General features: G+C 44.7%; 1 protein-coding gene across 11 annotated transcripts in view; it reads right to left on the bottom strand.

The window, feature by feature from the left end:
• LOC142580219 (DENN domain-containing protein 2D-like) overlaps positions 1–17,461 on the bottom strand; it is a 674,834-nt gene that overhangs the window by 225,573 nt on the left and 431,800 nt on the right. For all 11 annotated transcript variants that reach the window (XR_012827652.1, XM_075691126.1, XM_075691127.1 and 8 more), the window contains 2 exons: positions 16,107–16,213; positions 158–335 (listed from right to left, as the gene is read on the bottom strand). Coding sequence is in view for 10 of the 11 variants with exons in the window: in XM_075691126.1 (XP_075547241.1) it covers positions 158–335; positions 16,107–16,213 (285 nt within the window). In the remaining variant the exon portion in view is untranslated. The remainder of the gene's footprint in view (positions 1–157; positions 336–16,106; positions 16,214–17,461) is intronic.

Genomic DNA, 17,461 nt, shown 5'->3' on the forward strand with positions numbered 1-17,461 from the left:
AGGCAGCATAGCCTATGAAAGCAGCACTTGCATAAGCAAGTCAACAGTTGCCCTATCCCAAAAGGAGTCACAAAAGGAGTGCAAAAATTTTACTGCACCAGTGAAAATTACTGAGGACAGATGCTTGGCAAGTGCTGTCGAACGAGGAGAAACGCACCTGTCCCGAGAGCAGCTCAAGCGCAGTGTGGGCTAGGGCGGCATGCACCCCGAGCAGGTATGGCTCGGCTGAAGAGCACAGGGCCAGCAGGCTCTTGGGCACCAGGGGCACTCGTACGTGCGGCCACCGGAAAGGGTACGTCAGGCACTCCAGGGACTCGAGCCAGCCTCGCACCAGCCTGGTGGTCAACAGCTTCCCTTTATTACCAAAGCCACTCATCCAATGTGCAACAGTCTGTTCTGCAACCTCCTCCCCCACTCTTCACCTTCGGTTTTTCTGGTCAGCACTATGGGGTGAATATCTACATGCATCAAAACTAAGCAGTACTACTAGAGGCAAGGGCAAGAAGGCCCTCAACAATACTAGTAAGGTTGTTAAACATGACCACACTGGGCAAAAATTTGAAATGCTTGCCACCTCAAAAAACAAAGAATTCAAAAAGCACCTGTGTTTCCAGACTTTATTAAGACCTGTCTCCTTGAGTTGTGCTACCTTCCTGCAGAACAAGTAGTTTGTAATGTACTGAAGTGGCATATTTATAGAGGCGCTCACTTCTACATTGTCCCACCTGTCCATAGCGGTGGCAATTGACGTATTTGCACGATTCTACCAAGCCTCCAAATGTAATGCAGTTATATTAACTCCCAAATATAAAAAATAAATAACTTGGTGCCGATTCTACTGCATACATCAAGTAATGAAACCTTAGTCGACATGTACCATGTTCAAATGATTTTATGGAAGATACAAAGGCACACAGGCATGCGTGAAGCTTAATCTTAGCAGCTTGTCGCTATCGGAGTCTGATGACACCTCCTTTTCGCTCTCTACCAACCACAGAAACTCATCTTCATCTGATGCATTAGGAATGCCACACCTTATGAAGGCTCGCACAACCATCATCTGTGGGAGGGCATTCCACACACTGTGGACCCACATTGCGATGTCTCTGAACGGCCGCAAATCGACATTAAAAAAGAATGTCAGTTCAATTGCAGTGCACCTAGCTACCTTGCACTGAGCACTTTTTTTTAAAGAATCGGTTTCGTTTTTTATGTGAAGGCATGCAAATTTGAACACACTCTTTATTTTAAAAAGGTGCACATTAGAATTATGCAAGTATGGTACACATCACAGAGACCTCGTACATAACATGCTTCGTGGCATTCAACAAAACAGTAAAGCTGTTTTATTGTGATAGCAACTATATATGCATGCTCGAGATGTGTTTGTGCCATCGCCATTGATGTTGTCATGTTATCATAGTATCCACACATAGCCAATGCATGGAGGGCTCAAAGGCCTCCAGTGACGCATAACAGCAACCAAGTCATGTGGCCTGGTCTGTGAGCACCCGATTCTAATAATCCCAAAGCGTAGCTTAAGCAGCTGCTGAACAACAGTTATTTAAGCTACAGAACAGCAACAGTTGGTGCAAAATTAACAGACTAGAAGAAGGGAAAGTGCAAATCAGCCAAACATGGGTGCACCCAAGCTTAGCAAGTCTTGTGACGCATGTTTCCCAATGGAGTTAAAGACAGCAGAAGGCAAGGTGAAGGCATTGGGTAATGTCAGCTTACACATGACAATATAACTGCACAATCACACTATTGGTTACTTTGCTGGCTTTTTTTAAATGTACATATGCTGCTTCTATACACAAAATAATAGGAGTTGACAATCTATCTGGCCTCTGGGAAATTGTGCAAACCTTTGCTAAAGAGCCTGCCCTTCACCAATCTGCTTATGTGTCTTGATGATGATGATGTCTGGGGTTCTTATGGCACAAGGGCCACATCGGCAAACAGTACCAGTGCCCTGATGAATGTCACAATGTATATAATGCTCAAACATTTAAACAAGAAGCCAATGTGTTATTTAAAATGATTTATGCTTACTCTCAAGTTGCCTGCTGTGAAATTAAACCTGGATTTAGTTGAATCAAACTTACAGCTGAAAGCTCTAGTAAATGAAAATTCTTTTAACTTGAGGTTTGTGTTTTAACCGCCTATCTTCACACTCTCTACTAACCGCAGAAAGTCACCTTCATCTGATGCATTAGGAATGCCGCACTTTGTGAAGGCTCGCACAACCATGCATCGTCTGTGGGAGGGCATTCCACACACCGTGGACCCACATTGCGACGTGTCTGAACGACCGCAAATCAAGACATTGAAAAAGAATGTCAGTTCAATTGCAGTGCACCTAGCTACCTTGCACTAAGCATTTTTTTTTTTAAGAATCGGTCTCGTTTTTGATTTGGAGGCATGCAAATTTGAACACACTGCTGCAGAAGCCATTGAGAAATCAACGCAAACGTTAGCATCTAAATATGACCGACTTCTGGCAAAATCAAGCAATCGGGAGAGTGACATTGAAAAAGACAACAGAAGAACTAAGCAGAAGGCTGTCAGAATAGAAAATTCAATTAGGTAATTTAAAACAGAATATTGAGAGCACTCAGCATTATTTATAATACAAGAACGTTAAAGTTCATGATGTACCTATTTCTACGAATCGGGATTCGTACCAAGTCCTAACTAATCTGAGTGACAAGCTCAAGATTGAAGCGCCAGAATGATGGTCACTGGAAGCTATCCACAGGATCAAAGTCCTACAGGATAAGATTCCACCTATCACAGTCAGGTTCACTGATCAGGGCATAAAAAACCTGTGGTTATCAAGGAAAATCATGCTCAAGAATGAAAATATGATGCCAAATCAAAAGCGGTTGTTCTGGCGGTGTTGGAAGCTCACACGACAGAAAGCTAAATTTGTTTGGTTGCGTAATGGCAATATTTTAGCAACAAAGTAGCATTTGTGTTGTCAATTTCCCTGTTCTTCTGTTAGTGTCTGCATGCCTAAAATTCTTCTAACAAGGGAGTAGCTATAATTGGTTGATTCCTACAATGCCCTGCAAAAGTTGGTTCAATGGCTTGTTTGCAGTCATGAGAGAATGAGATGCTCAACTTCAGCAAACATTAGTGAAAGCATATTCCTTCAAGAAATAAGCATACTTATAAACATCAGAAACACAGTGAAGTTGAAAGAGCGTAGGTTAGGGCGTGTTGGTATTCCATAACTGAGGTTTTTTAGCGCACGAGAAGGGACGAAAGACAGTGGCGAGACGAGGACTCAGCGCTGTGTCCTCGTCTCGCCACTGTCTTTCGTCCCTTCTCGTGCGCTAAAAAACCTCAGTTATGTGATAAGTTATGTACTTATTTGGTGGTTAGGCTGGATGCAGCCATCACTGATGTGATTGTACTAACCGAAGTAAACAAAAAAGCATCCAGATAGACTTCACGGGCCTGGATGGGTATTACAGATACATGCTATGCAGGGAAAGCCGCAGAGGAGGAGGCATCTATGTATGTGAACAGCGATTGGTTATGCAGTAGGAATAAAGTTAATTTCATTTCTGGAGAAGTAACATTCATTTCTATTACTAAAAAGAAAGTCCTGTGCACATTGTGTGCCATTTACAGGCCAGCAAACTTGAATACCAGTGCTATTTGGGATGAACTGAACCCTTTTATCAAACGATACATGAACGAAAAACAGTAGGTGCTCATAGTTGACCTTAATATTGATATTTCCCAAGAACCTAGAAAGGTAGTATAGCAAATTACCTTGACATTCTTGTGACTCTTGGACTTATAAATGTAATAAAGGAATACACCAAAGAATACAGTAGAATCTCATTAATTTGAATTCCAAGGGGACTGGAAATAGAGTTAGAACTAAGAAGAGCCTCTTTAAATATAGCACCCGATAAATTGTGCGGTACAGTGCACAATACCAAAACTGTCACTGGGCTAACATTGAAAAAGCCTTTCATCCATCATCCCATGTCGTCACGCGTCAGAAGGAGCCTGGGTTTTGTAAGAAGTGCACATGTGAGAAGATTGCGCCTTTTGCACCATTTGATATGGGTGCGAGGGTGAGCCGAGAAGGATAGTGGCTTAATGGACGCCATCTTCCCGCATGCACAGTGAAGGAGATAGCATGGCAGAGTGCGCACCACAGGGGCTCTCTCCTGCTTCTTTTAAGCCAGATAGGAAAAGAGGGCACTTGCTCAAGTTCAAGTCTCAGCTCCTCAGACGTCTTTTCTCATCATTCTTATTTATTTATTGCACGCAACATTACAATTGGATTGGTTTTGTCCAAAGCAGTCCATGGGAGCGAGAAATATTGTTCTAAATAACCATTGCCAGCTGGTAATTCTAGCATTGCATACGGGGGAGCTGCACTTTACACTGAAAAGAATGTTGCATGCACAAGGCATTCTGACATTGACATTTCTCTGCAGTTTCCAGAAGAGGGTTATAGCGCTGAAAAAACACAACACACAGCAAGCGAGATGGGACAGTCGCAACTTCCAACTGTTTATTCACCGCATATGCGAAAGAATATAAGGACAAAAAAGATGGGTAGCAAGAACCACACATGCGCACGAGGTTTTTACAAAAAGCGGATAAAGATAGGTGAGGTATACACGTATCTCACACCCGTGTATCTAAAAAAGCAGTTTCATTCTTATAAATGGAGATAGATGGCGCGCTAACACAATCGCTACAGTTTCTTTCAATATAGAAGGCCTCCAACCGTTCATGGGCTGTCTGGTCCTTACTTCTGTTTAAAACCTTTGCTTCTTTCAGCCTTGCCACACACTTAATCTTCCTTTCTTCTCCGCAGGCTTTACAATGATGCGGCAGATGAGAACCAGTGCCATTTTTTAAATCCCAATTATGTTCCGCTAATCGGTCGTTAATACAACGGCCGGTTTGTTTGTCCGATGTAGTTCTTTCCGCATATGAGTGGTATCTGATATACGACTCCCACGGCACATTTAACAAGCGGAGCTGCATGTCTCTTTTTACAGTCAGTTTTGTTTACCTCGTTGGGATCAGTTTTAACGCACAAGCCAGCCAGTTTCATTGGTGCGGAAAAAACCACAGGAACCTTATATTTTGTCGCTACATGCTTCAAATTGTGCGCTACCTTATGGGTGTACGGGATGACAACCGGTCTACTTTTGCTTTTGGGGGCGTCATCTTGGTCGCCATTCTTTGTACTTTCTTTTTTAAATTTTCGCAGCAAGGCTTCAGCTACTCCGGTTAAGATCGAGGTTGGAAAGCCTGCTTTTTTCAACTTCCGAATCTGGGTGTGAAAGCTTTCCTCTGCCTTATGGCAACAAGATTTCTTCAGCGACGCTTCCAGGCACATCTGAGCAATGGCGCGCTTTACTGTCTTTGAATGGGAGGAATCATAGGGCATTAGTTCTTTTTGCGCGCGAGGGCGATACATCCAGCAAAAGCTTTGGTCATTAAGGGTGATGTCAATGTCTAAAAACTGCAATCTGTTGCCTTGGGCAAGCTCGTGGGTGAAGTCCAAACCTTTTCCAATAGTTTAAAACCAGATAAAACTTCTTCCACTATTCGTGGGTAACATGAGGAAACCTGTTTCTTTAAAATAATTAAAAAATCGTCAACATATCTAAAAGCTTTCAGCACTTTGGCTTCGTCGAAAGTATCCGCCAGTGACCTGTCCATCTGCGCGAGAAAGATGTTACATAGCACTGGAGCTACGCAGGAACCAATGCAAATTCCTTTTTTCTGAACAAACAGCTGGTCTTCAAATAATACCACCGTGCAAGACAAGTAGTACTCTAACATTGCCAAGAAATTCGCAACAGAAACACCGACAGAGTTCTGAAAGGAAATCGCCCCATTCTTTTCAATGCACGACTGTACAGCGGCTAATAACTCAGTCTGTGGGATAGAATAGAACAGATCAACAACGTCAATGGAAAACATATAACCTGAAGACTTATTGTCATTCAAAAATTTGACAACATCAAGAGAGTTCCTGCAAGAAAATGGGTCTTCGACATCTAAACCATTAAGTTGCCTTAGCAGGAAACCACTAACATGGCTCTGCCAAGCCCCTCTTTCACTCATGATACATCTGAACGGTATTCCTTCCTTATGTGTTTTCGCCGTGAAAAACGTGTGTAAGCTATTTCCTTTACAAAGCCAAATACCTTTAGCAATTCTGTCCAAGTCAATACTTTCACACAGAGAAACTGCATTAGATTTCAGCTTTCCCAGATTAACCACAGTCTTCCGGAAATTCCTGTGCACAGCTTCGTGCGCCTTCTCGTTGAACATACCAGACGGAATGATGACAAATCCGCCTTGCTTGTCCGCTTGAGTGAGTCGCAGCTTCTGGTCGGCGAAGAACTCGATGACTCTTTTGGTGGTTTGGTTTTGGTGGCAAGAACCACACATGCGCAACTTCGTGCGCATGTGTGGTTCTTGCTACCCATCTTTTTTTGTCCTTATATTCATTCACATATGCGGTGAATAAACAGTTGGAAGTTGCGCCTGTCCCGTCTCGCTTGCTGTGTGTTATGTTTTTTCGGCGTTATAACCCTCTTCTGGAAACATGTACCAACTAGCCCCCCAACAAGTATTACTCAGTTACCTTTCTTCTACAGTGGGCCCCTTTCTTTGTGTTACTTCTGCAAGACCACCGCCTCTTTCAGTGTTAGGCAGTCATATCGCCCTCATCTCCTGCCGCGCTAGGAAGGTGGGATTCTGCATAAGGAAAGGCCTAGTCCCACACGAGATTTCTTGCCTGTTTGGTTCTACCAGACCTTCACTTGGCCACGTCAAGAGGATACGCAGAATTTTACGTGCGGAACTGTGGCATCAAGTACGTCTTCTGTACGATAGGCTGCAATGGATATGTTTTTCCGAGAACTCTGCGAACATTGCAGGCGTGAAACTTCAGTCCTTCAGGCGGCTCGCCGCCCAAACTAGTGAATTCCTGTGGAAAAAGATATTGCTGGTATTATCAAAATGTGTTGAAAGAAGAAACCAAGACAGCAGCATGGCGCTCAGGGTTCTGGGGGGCACTAGTATCCCGGATGATGTAGTTGCTGTCCTTAGGAAGGGCCCGAAGTACAGCATGGAGCCTAGGATTCTAGGGCATGAGCTACTTTCCTTGAATCGAAGGATTGCCGGTAAAGCTGACCCAGAGGACCAGGAAAGGTGCTTGCTCGACAGCGTGGACAGCCTCAACAGGACCGCGCCCATCAACGGAGCTAGACATGAGTTGACCGCCAAAAGAGTCGTCAAGTTCTTCGTCGACCAGAAGCTGCGACTCACTCAAGCGGACAAGCAAGGCGGATTTGTCATCATTCCGTCTGGTATGTTCAACGAGAAGGCTCATGAAGCTGTGCACAGGAATTTCCGGAAGACTGTGGTTAATCTGGGAAAGCTGAAATCTAATGCGGTTTCTCTGTGTGAAAGTATTGGCTTGGACAGAATTGCTAAAGGTTGCTTTGTAAAGGAAATAGCTTACACACGTTTTTCACGGCGAAAACACATAAGGAAGGAATACCGTTCAGATGTATCGTGAGTGAAAGAGGGGCTTGGCAGAGCCATGTTAGTGGTTTCCTGCTAAGGCAACTTAATGGTTTAGATGTCGAAGACCCATTTTCTTGCAGGAACTCTCTTGATGTTGTCAAATTTTTGAATGACAATAAGTCTTCAGGTTATATGTTTTCCATTGACGTTGTTGATCTGTTCTATTCTATCCCACAGACTGAGTTGTTAGCCGCTGTACAGTCGTGCATTGAAAAGAATGGGGCGATTTCCTTTCAGAACTCTGCCGGTGTTTCTGTTGCGAATTTCTTGGCAATGTTAGAGTACTACTTGTCTTGCACGGTGGTATTATTTGAAGACCAGCTGTTTGTTCAGAAAAAAGGAATTTGCATTGGTTCCTGCGTAGCTCCAGTGCTATGTAACATCTTTCTCGCGCAGATGGACAGGTCACTGGCGGATACTTTCGACGAAGCCAAAGTGCTGAAAGCTTTTAGATATGTTGACGATTTTTTAATTATTTTAAAGAAACAGGTTTCCTCATGTTACCCACGAATAGTGGAAGAAGTTTTATCTGGTTTTAAACTATTGGAAAAGGTTTGGACTTCACCCACGAGCTTGCCCAAGGCAACAGATTGCAGTTTTTAGACATTGACATCACCCTTAATGACCAAAGCTTTTGCTGGATGTATCGCCCTCGCGCGCAAAAAGAACTAATGCCCTATGATTCCTCCCATTCAAAGACAGTAAAGCGCGCCATTGCTCAGATGTGCCTGGAAGCGTCGCTGAAGAAATCTTGTTGCCATAAGGCAGAGGAAAGCTTTCACACCCAGATTCGGAAGTAGGAAAAAGCAGGCTTTCCAACCTCGATTTTAACCGGAGTAGCTGAAGCCTTGCTGCGAAAATTTAAAAAAGAAAGTACAAAGAATGGCGACCAAGATGACGCCCCCAAAAGCAAAAGTAGACCGGTTGTCATCCCGTACACCTATAAGGTAGCGCACAATTTGAAGCATGTAGCGACAAAATATAAGGTTCCTGTGGTTTTTTCCACCCCAAAGACACTGGCTGGCTTGTGCGTTAGAACTGATCCCAACAAGGTAAACAAAACTGACTGTAAAAAGAGACATGCAGCTCCGCTTGTTAAATGTGCCGTGGGAGTCGTATATCAGATACCTCTCACATGCGGAAAGAACTACATCGTACAAACCGGCCATTGTATTAACGACCGATTAGCGGAACATAATCGGGATTTAAAAAATGGCACTGGTTCTCATCTGCCGCATCATTGTAAAGCCTGCGGAGAAGAAAGGAAGATTAAGTGTGTGGCAAGGCTGAAAGAAGCAAAGGTTTTAAACAGAAGTAAGGACCAGACAGCCCGTGAACTGTTGGAGGTCTTCTATATTCAAAGAAACTGTAGCGATTGTGTTAGCACCCCATCTATCTCCATTTATAAGAATGAAACTGCTTTTTTAGATACACGGCGTGAGATACATGTGTACCTCACCTATCTTTATCCGCTTTTTGCAAAAACCTCGTGCGCATGTGTGGTTCTTGCTACCTATCTTTTTTTGTCCTTATATTCATTCGCATATGCGGTGAATAAACAGTTGGAAGTTGCGCCTGTCCCGTCTCGCTTGCTGTGTGTTGTGTTTTTTCGGCGCTATAACCCTCTTCTGGAAACATGCTCTCAACTAGCCCCCCAACAAGTATTTCTCTGCAGTGTTGTGGGCCTGTCTGGACTGAGATTTATGAATCACAGTTAAATCTGCCATGAGATTTGATTGTTGCAGTGATGTATGGGTCTCGTTCAACCTCATATCAGCAGTTTTGTTCAGGATTTGACCGCATAATTTAATTGCACAATAATAGCAGTACGACAGTCATTAAGGGTGATGTTAAATAGATTTGACTGATCTAGACTCCTGTCTTTGTTATGAATGTTTCTTGTTTTACCAGCTAGGTCTATTCAAGCCATGGTAACCCACCAACACACGTTTCTAACCACAGCAGTACAATTATTGATCACGTGTGTTGTCCGACAATTTACAATATGAGACTGCAACGGTGCTGAATGCTGATATCAGTGACCATTCCTCTGTTTTGTTCACCATGTCCAATTCGAAAGTGAAAACTGAAACGAGAAACCATGAATGGACAGTACTGTCCTGTTCCATTTTTCTTGATTACTCATCCGGCATTGCCAGGATCCCAGATTATGTTTCAAATAGTGTGCCAATAAGACGTACAACTTTTTAGCCAACGCACTTTCAGATGCACGAGCACATGCGACTTCTACACATGAGGTAATGTCCAAGCACAGTGAACCAAGAGATCGATGGGTTACCAGGGCTTTGCAACAGTCAATTAAAAGTAAATAGAATATGTACAAGAAACTTAAAGAAGTCTTTTTATCTCTCACTTCGAGAAAAGTATAGAGAATGCTCCTGCACTTTTAACAGGACTCTATTTTCAGCAAAAAAAAAAGGCTATTTTGCAGTGCAGGTGCATTGTATGGCAATGTTTCTAAAAAGAACTTGAAATCTTTCAGACAAACACTCAGACAGACAATTAAAACATATTGTGCCGCACAAAATAATGACGTCCACTTTAGCCGATATATGCAATGCATTCAGTAACTACTTTTCACTGATTAAATCCATAGCAAACACGAACTACAATGCCACACATATGGCTTGTATGCAATCATCACTATTTCCTTATCCCACATGTGATGCAAAAATATATGATGTCAGATCAGGCGTATGTAGTACACAGCATATAGGATTGCTAACCTTCTGAAGCTGACCATATTGTTACGGTGCATTTGGACAGGACCGTGCACACAAGAGGAAGACGAAGATGTAAACTGTGTCCTGGAGCTGTGACCTTTCTACCAACCTGCACGATTACCACTATCTTTTCCCCATATAAATAGTTCTAAATACATTTGTACATCGAGAAGAAGAGCACGGAGCAGACACATCTCTCACATCGGCTCCGTCTTTTTCGATGTTCCGCTGGCCAATTTTTCGAGGTACGGCAATTTCAAGCACATCATCAGATTCGTGAAGTTGCCCAGACTCGACTGATTTGAAGTTTCGAGGTGGGAACCAATTTTTGACAATTTTATTGGACTTTCTCTGTTCATCCCACTACTTGCGGAGCTAATTCTAGCAAGGAGCAGGGCCCATTAGGCCTTGCCAGCCTACATGCCAGGCAGACATGGCAGACTCCCGTATGGCCTCCCCAGAAGCTTCATTATGATGAAGATTTTAAACAAGTGCCATAAGCTTTGGAAAATGTGTGTAAGTATTTATCTAAGTATCTATTTCATTTGTTCGTCGAGGGAGGGTGTATCGGACACGTGTAGTGATTGTACCAGCAAGGATGCGCATTGGTGATGCGCACTATGTACAGCGCGCTAGCTCATGTCTTTATAAGTCGCACTCTCAATAAACATGCATTCATTTCCTGCTCTAGCTATGCTGCTGTCAGCATCTGTCAAAGATTGGAGTATGATTACTTGCACTCTCCGAACCGGAGGGGATGGGGCGACAAGAAACCCACCCCGCAAGCATTTATGGATGGTTCGACTGCTGACCAGCAATAAGGTCCATGCCTGATCGACTGTGGACCAGATGAATGAGACGGGAAGAGATGTAAAAACACACACTCAATTTAATAAAATGAAATCAGGCCAGTGACATGATAAAAACAAAAGAATAAAAAAACTGCAAGCAGAAGGTGCAAAGCTTCGCAGTAGGCATGCAGGTCACACACAACACACACTCTGACATGACACAAAGCCCCACCATCTAGAAATTTCTAACACTCGTGAAATAAAATTTTTAAAAATTACGCGACACAAATGAAAAATACATGCAACCATAAACGTGGCAAACACTACACTAACTGAACATACAAAAATCAACATGCGATCATGCGAGTCCGACGGAAAGTTCTGAGAGCAGAGTGGAACACAAGGCTTATCCGTGGGGTGCTCGCCGAGATGCCAATCTGAAGAAGTGTCGGGCTGCTGGTATCTTGCAGCCAAAGATCTTGACGGACTTGCACCGTCTGTCAATCTACCAGCGAAGACTTTGGCTTGGGGGTTTCAGCCTGCAGACCACATCTTCAGCTGTCTCTCGTTGCATGATCATGCTGCTCCGTGTCCCAAACCATTCTCCCCGCTTGCCCCGGCTAGCTTGTTCCTCGTCACACTCTGGCGACCCACGTGACCAACCGGTCCAGCGAGCTCAGGAAAAGTAGGGAGCTTGCCTCTCTACCACCGTGTAAGCGGTGCTGCAGCTGCGGCGGCAATGGCGGCCGTGTCGAGATGGGCGCGGGCATGCACTTTGTGACACCACCCTGATGACAAGAATGTTGTCTTAATAGCATTCCAAAAACTGGCACACAGTTGTGCATGCACACCCGAAGGAGACGCTCCCTACTGACTTGAAGGTCATGTGCGCAATCACGTTGTTGTTTGGGTCACTATTCGTGGAAGGTCTCACACAAATTACTTGGCCACACACATCGCCTACTCGTCCTAAGCCAGTCGGCACACTCCACAGCGGAATTAAAATGCCAGCTAAAACAAAAGGACTTAAAATCAACTGCTCAAAATCAATGTGATAATGTATTGTTCCCCTTAGGCCTTGTGAGTACTGGCGCAAAAAACTGCCGAGCCGGTACACACGCTCGACATGCAACACGTATCACACACACAAAAAAGTGCACAAATAACAGATCTGTAAATTAAAGGGCAGAAAAATCAAGCGCTTTTCTTCAATCGTACTCACTCGGGTCGCATTCCTGCCATCCCCCGAGCTGTCCAGATGCAAAGGTGGCGAGACACGTGCCTGCTTTTGGCTCGGTGATTGGGTTTACCCTGACCTGTGCCAGGTCCTCACCCAAGCGCAGCACGACCAACCAGGTGCTACGAAGGACGCAGCTCAGTGGAACCTGCCATAGATAATATCTCGATTGTGTTCTCGTTCGCGGCGATGAGCGATGCCCCGCGACCACCAAGCTCTGTCGACGCCACTGTGACCTCTGCGTCGTTTTGTGCGGCCCATTCCTCACTCTCTGGAGTCTGCCAGCGGTTCACACCACGTGCCTTCGCAGTGTGTGGTAACTCGCGAGCCTACGCCAAGCCACACACTTCGCCGCCTCTCTCGGCTTGCGATGTCGGCACAACTTGCCTGTGCGACAGCTGACGTTTTTCGTGGCCTGCCTCTGACCATCATCACCCAACAAACCGTCTGATTTTCGAATCCCCGGACTCTCTTTCGCTTCGAGGGCCCTGGCAGCCAATGGCTGAGGCACGAGCAAGGATTGGTGCTGGACATCAGCCTCAGCAAGGCTTACTCCAGAGAGACAACGTTCCACCGCTTCGGTGGTTGGGCCCCACAGGCCATCTGAGTCATTGTCAACACATTGTTACTTCACGCACAACAGTGCAATCTCCCTCTCCAACTTGAGGACGCGCTGGGAAGACCATGCCCAATCGCCCTCATCGTTAGGACTCTCGTTTGCTTCAAGGGCCCCGGCAGCCAATGGCTGCGGCACGAGCAAGGATTGGTGCTGGACATCAGCCTCAGCAAGGCTTACTCCAGAGAGACAAGGTTCCACTGCTTCGGCAGTTGGGCCCCACAAGCCATCTGAGTCGTTGTCGACACACTGTTCCTTCACGCACAACAGTGCAATCTGGCAAGTTCGCGCAAGATTCAACTACGAATGCAGCTAGCGACGGCACCAAGAAGAAGTGAAAGCAGTTTTTGCTGCAGGACAAACTGGACGTATTGCAGGAAATTGATGCAGGGAAAAAGCAAATCAACGTGTGCAGACAATGTGGCATTGCCACATCGACAGTCTGTTTTGAAAGCCCAAGACAAGATTGTCAAGCTTCACCGGGAATCGCAACTTGCTCCTACGAGGAAACAGCTGCGACTAGGAAACTTTCAAAATGTGAACCAAGCTGTTCTCATGTAGTTCAAAGATGCCAGACTGCAAAACATTCTCGAGGCCCAATGCTCCAAGAAAAAGCATGTGAATTTGCCGATGCATTTGAAGTAACTGGGTTTGATGCCAGTGCAAGTTAGCTTTTTTGTTTCCGCCAAAGGAATGGAATAACTTGGCAGGTAGTCTCAGACGAGGAAAAGGCTGCTGACAGGGAACGTGCAGATTCCTGGCACAATGATTGTTTTCTGGAGGTGGCTGAATGGTACTTTGAAGACAATATTTTCATTCTGAACGAGTCAGCATGTTTTTATCAGCTCCTGCCAGACCAGACGATGCACATAAAAGGGCAGCAGTGCAAAGAAGGGAAGAAGTCACATCTTCGCATATCAGTCCTGCTCTGCTGCAATGCAAGTGGCACGAAGAAAATTAAACCGCTCTTTATCGGCAAGTACGCAAAGCCTTGCCGATACCTGCTCCTTTTTCCTCTGTACGGCAGCACATATCTTACCTAGCTCATTGGGAGCAGTTAAAGCAACATTAACATCATATCTACTTGCAACTTTATTAAGCCTGTGCGATACTGAATGAATGTATGGAATAGCCACTACTCTTTTTTTGCTATTAATGCTTTCTGTGATCCTGTTCGTCCCCCTCGAAACTGATTTCTTTAGGCGCTCAGCCACAGTGGCCACTGCTACATAAGGATAACCTGCTTCTAATAGGTGCTGAACCTGCGTATTAAAACTGACGCTCATTTTGTGCATGCAGGATCTGGTGAGAGACGACTTAAGGCACGACATTAGCATTAGTATTAGCATTAGCATTATTAATAGCAAGAAAAGAGTAGTGGCTATTCCGTACATTCATTCAGGGTTGCACAGGCTTAAAAAAGTTGCAAGTAGATACGATGTTAATGTTGCTTTCACTGCTCCCAATAAGCTAGGTAAGATATGCGCTGCCGTACAGAGGAAAAAGAAGCAGGTAAAAGGAAAAAAAAGAACAAATATTTGTCCAGTTAAGCAGAATAAGAACAACAGGTTTACTGACCATCGTATGGGTGTGGTTTATAAAAGTCCCCTTAGCTGTGGCCAGTTCTACGTAGGGCACACGGGACGGTGTATCAATCAGAGGCTAACGGAACATAAAAGGTTGTTAACCGGTGGATCGCCTTCTAATCTTTCCCTACATTGCCAAGATTGTAACTGCACGCCAGAGTTAGATGAACGCGCGATACTGTACAGGTATAAGAATGAAGATACGCGTCTTATGGTAGAGGCATGGCATATTTATAATGGTGGAAGTGCATGCATGAGTCAACCTTCGATTACTTTACATAAGGAAGAGATTAAGTGCCTTAACAGTTATCTCTCACGTAGACCAGCACGTGTACCCGATTGACATGTGGTGTTACCATTCCTGAGCATGCGCAGATGAGTTTTGTGCCTTCTTTCTTTTTTCGCCTCAGTGCTCCCTTCAGTTGATAGTCGGCGTTCGTGTTGTCCACTTCTCTACTCTTGTGTCCTGCCTGCACGCCTGACCTCTTTTTTTGGATAATGAATCCTTACCAACTAGCTCAGCTCTCTGTCGTTCTAACTTTTGCCATCTTGCACGACGAGGGCACAAGAGACTCTGATTGGCTGTCTGAGCAAGCGCTGCGGGTGGGTCAGGATCATTTTTTGCAGGGGGGTGTTGAAGGCTCGTCTAAGGTAGCACGGTCACGGTAGAGAGAGTGGTTGGATAGAGTTGCGCAAACCGGGTCTCCCTGCCATTGCGAGGGAAAGCCAACTTCTGGGGGCACTTTCCCGCCACTTGACGTTCAATATATTGGGAGTCGCTGCTATTTTTGTTCGATGTAAGCGTAATTTTTGCTATCTATATTCATTGTAACTATAGCGTGTCCAGGAATTGTTCGATATATAGAATAATTCAATGTAAACGGGTTCGATATAGTCGGGTTCGACTGTAACAAGGTTTAACTGTGTACCCATGGCTATGGCCACTCCGTTGACCTCCGGGATAACGATAGCGTGCTGTAGGTTTTGGAAGGCAGCATGAAAGGAACAAGGCTTTCATTCTGATACTTCTTTGATGCAGGCTCAGCACAATTTTCTGCTAAAATGCAGACTCTTGGTGCAATTTGGTGCAACTGCTCCACCACTGAACACGGCATGACCATGACAACTGGCTGGCCCATTGAACATACAGTTTACCTGCCCAGGGTTTGTTCACAGTATATCGCACTGTTTGAAAAGAAGCTCAGGTACTTGTAGCCATTTGCAAAATTTTCTTTGACTGAGCTAAAATGATCCAAACTAAACCAAAGACAAGTCTTGAAACTAAACGTGTGCCTGATGTCAGCTGTAGGCTACAATATGATTTCTACACAGGTAAATATGTATAACGTGCTCTTAGTCATGGTCTGAGCTCAGCCTCAGTAGGTGCTTCAGACAGTCCCCAAGTTATGTCACATCAAGTAAGGTTTTTTCAACAAGTGGCCATTTCATTGGTTGCACTCTTACAGCAACTCAAAAGTACAGCATGTGGCAGGTACAGCAAGCAGTGCATCTGCGGCCACCATGATTAGGGCGAGCACCCACCTGCTGTCCTCAGAGACCAGAATGATCCTCCTCTCCAGGATGAGCGATGACACAATCCGCATTAGCACGAGCGGCTCCAGCATTGCAAGCAGGGGTGTCAGTCGTGCCTGGATAGTCCGGAAAAAAAAGAAGAGCTGGTAACAAAGCTGGCACTCCCTCAGCTAACATCATCACAGCTGGTGCTCCTTGGCTGCCAGTTCAGTGCTGGCTAGAGTTATCATTTTACTGGTTGCAAGAAATGTGCTACAAACACAAGCCCTCCAAAGGAAGCAGAGGTTGTGGAAGAAGTATATCTCCTTCATTTATAGCCAATACAGTGTTAGCTACCAAATGTGGTTTATAATGCAACTGTTACTGTCGAAAAGCTAGTGGAGTTTATTGGTGTTTTGTTCCATCACAGCCATGGCTTGGAACTATAACAAGTAGTTTGCAAAAGAGAACATAATTAAATTCACAAACAAGATTGTGGGTGTTGACCTCAATTTGAAGTGCCAACCAACCTACTCAGGAGATCTTAAAAGCAGAAAAGATTATGTGCTGCACAAAAGTTGTGTAAGTATAGCATCAATACAATGACAGATAAAAAGCTGACATTCCTGACAGTCTTGTGAAGGGCGAGCCTTGTGATTTTGGTCCTTGTTTCATGCTACGACACGCATTAGGTTTTTAGTTTCCTTTTCGTTTCTTTATGTCTGTTGTCCAGATAAGACAATGCATCTGTCATATACCAGTCATAGCAGCAACAACATGTAGCAAGTTCGGTAATGAACTAAGAGTGCCAGACAGACTAGGAGTGGCAAATCAAGTGCAAGGATTGTTCACAGTAATCACTACAGGGGTGTGTGTCATATAGTGCAAGCAGGTGCGGCGAAGACCAGGTAATCAGGAGGCGCAATAAGGCAGCTTTAGCAGTACCATATCTATAATGCTCGCACCCCCCATATCGGCCATCAATAATAATTTTTTTCTTTCCTGCATTGTCGCAGCGGCTTCCTAAATTGCCGCAGTGGCTATCATATGCTTGTTGCAGCTGGTGATGATGATAATGCACGGCAACTGAGCACACCACAACCGAGTGCATGCAACCACAATCCAATCCAATTCAAACTACAAGTGGCGAGCTCTTCACAAGTTTGTGAATGTTCCGATTTGCATGAGGACAGCTAACACTCACATCGTGTGTCTTCATGTCACTTCACCAGAGGGCGACATGCACACTATGCAGCTGTTTTCAAGCTGAAGGGGAACATCAATGTCGACTATGCTGACAAGGCTTGCAATGAGAAAATGATAAGCGGCGTCTGCATTGGCTCTCTGAATGGGTTGGCCCAGAATCAGATTACTTATTCATATAG

This window comes from Dermacentor variabilis, chromosome 4, assembly GCF_050947875.1.
Source record: "Dermacentor variabilis isolate Ectoservices chromosome 4, ASM5094787v1, whole genome shotgun sequence".
Taxonomy (NCBI): domain Eukaryota; kingdom Metazoa; phylum Arthropoda; class Arachnida; order Ixodida; family Ixodidae; genus Dermacentor; species Dermacentor variabilis.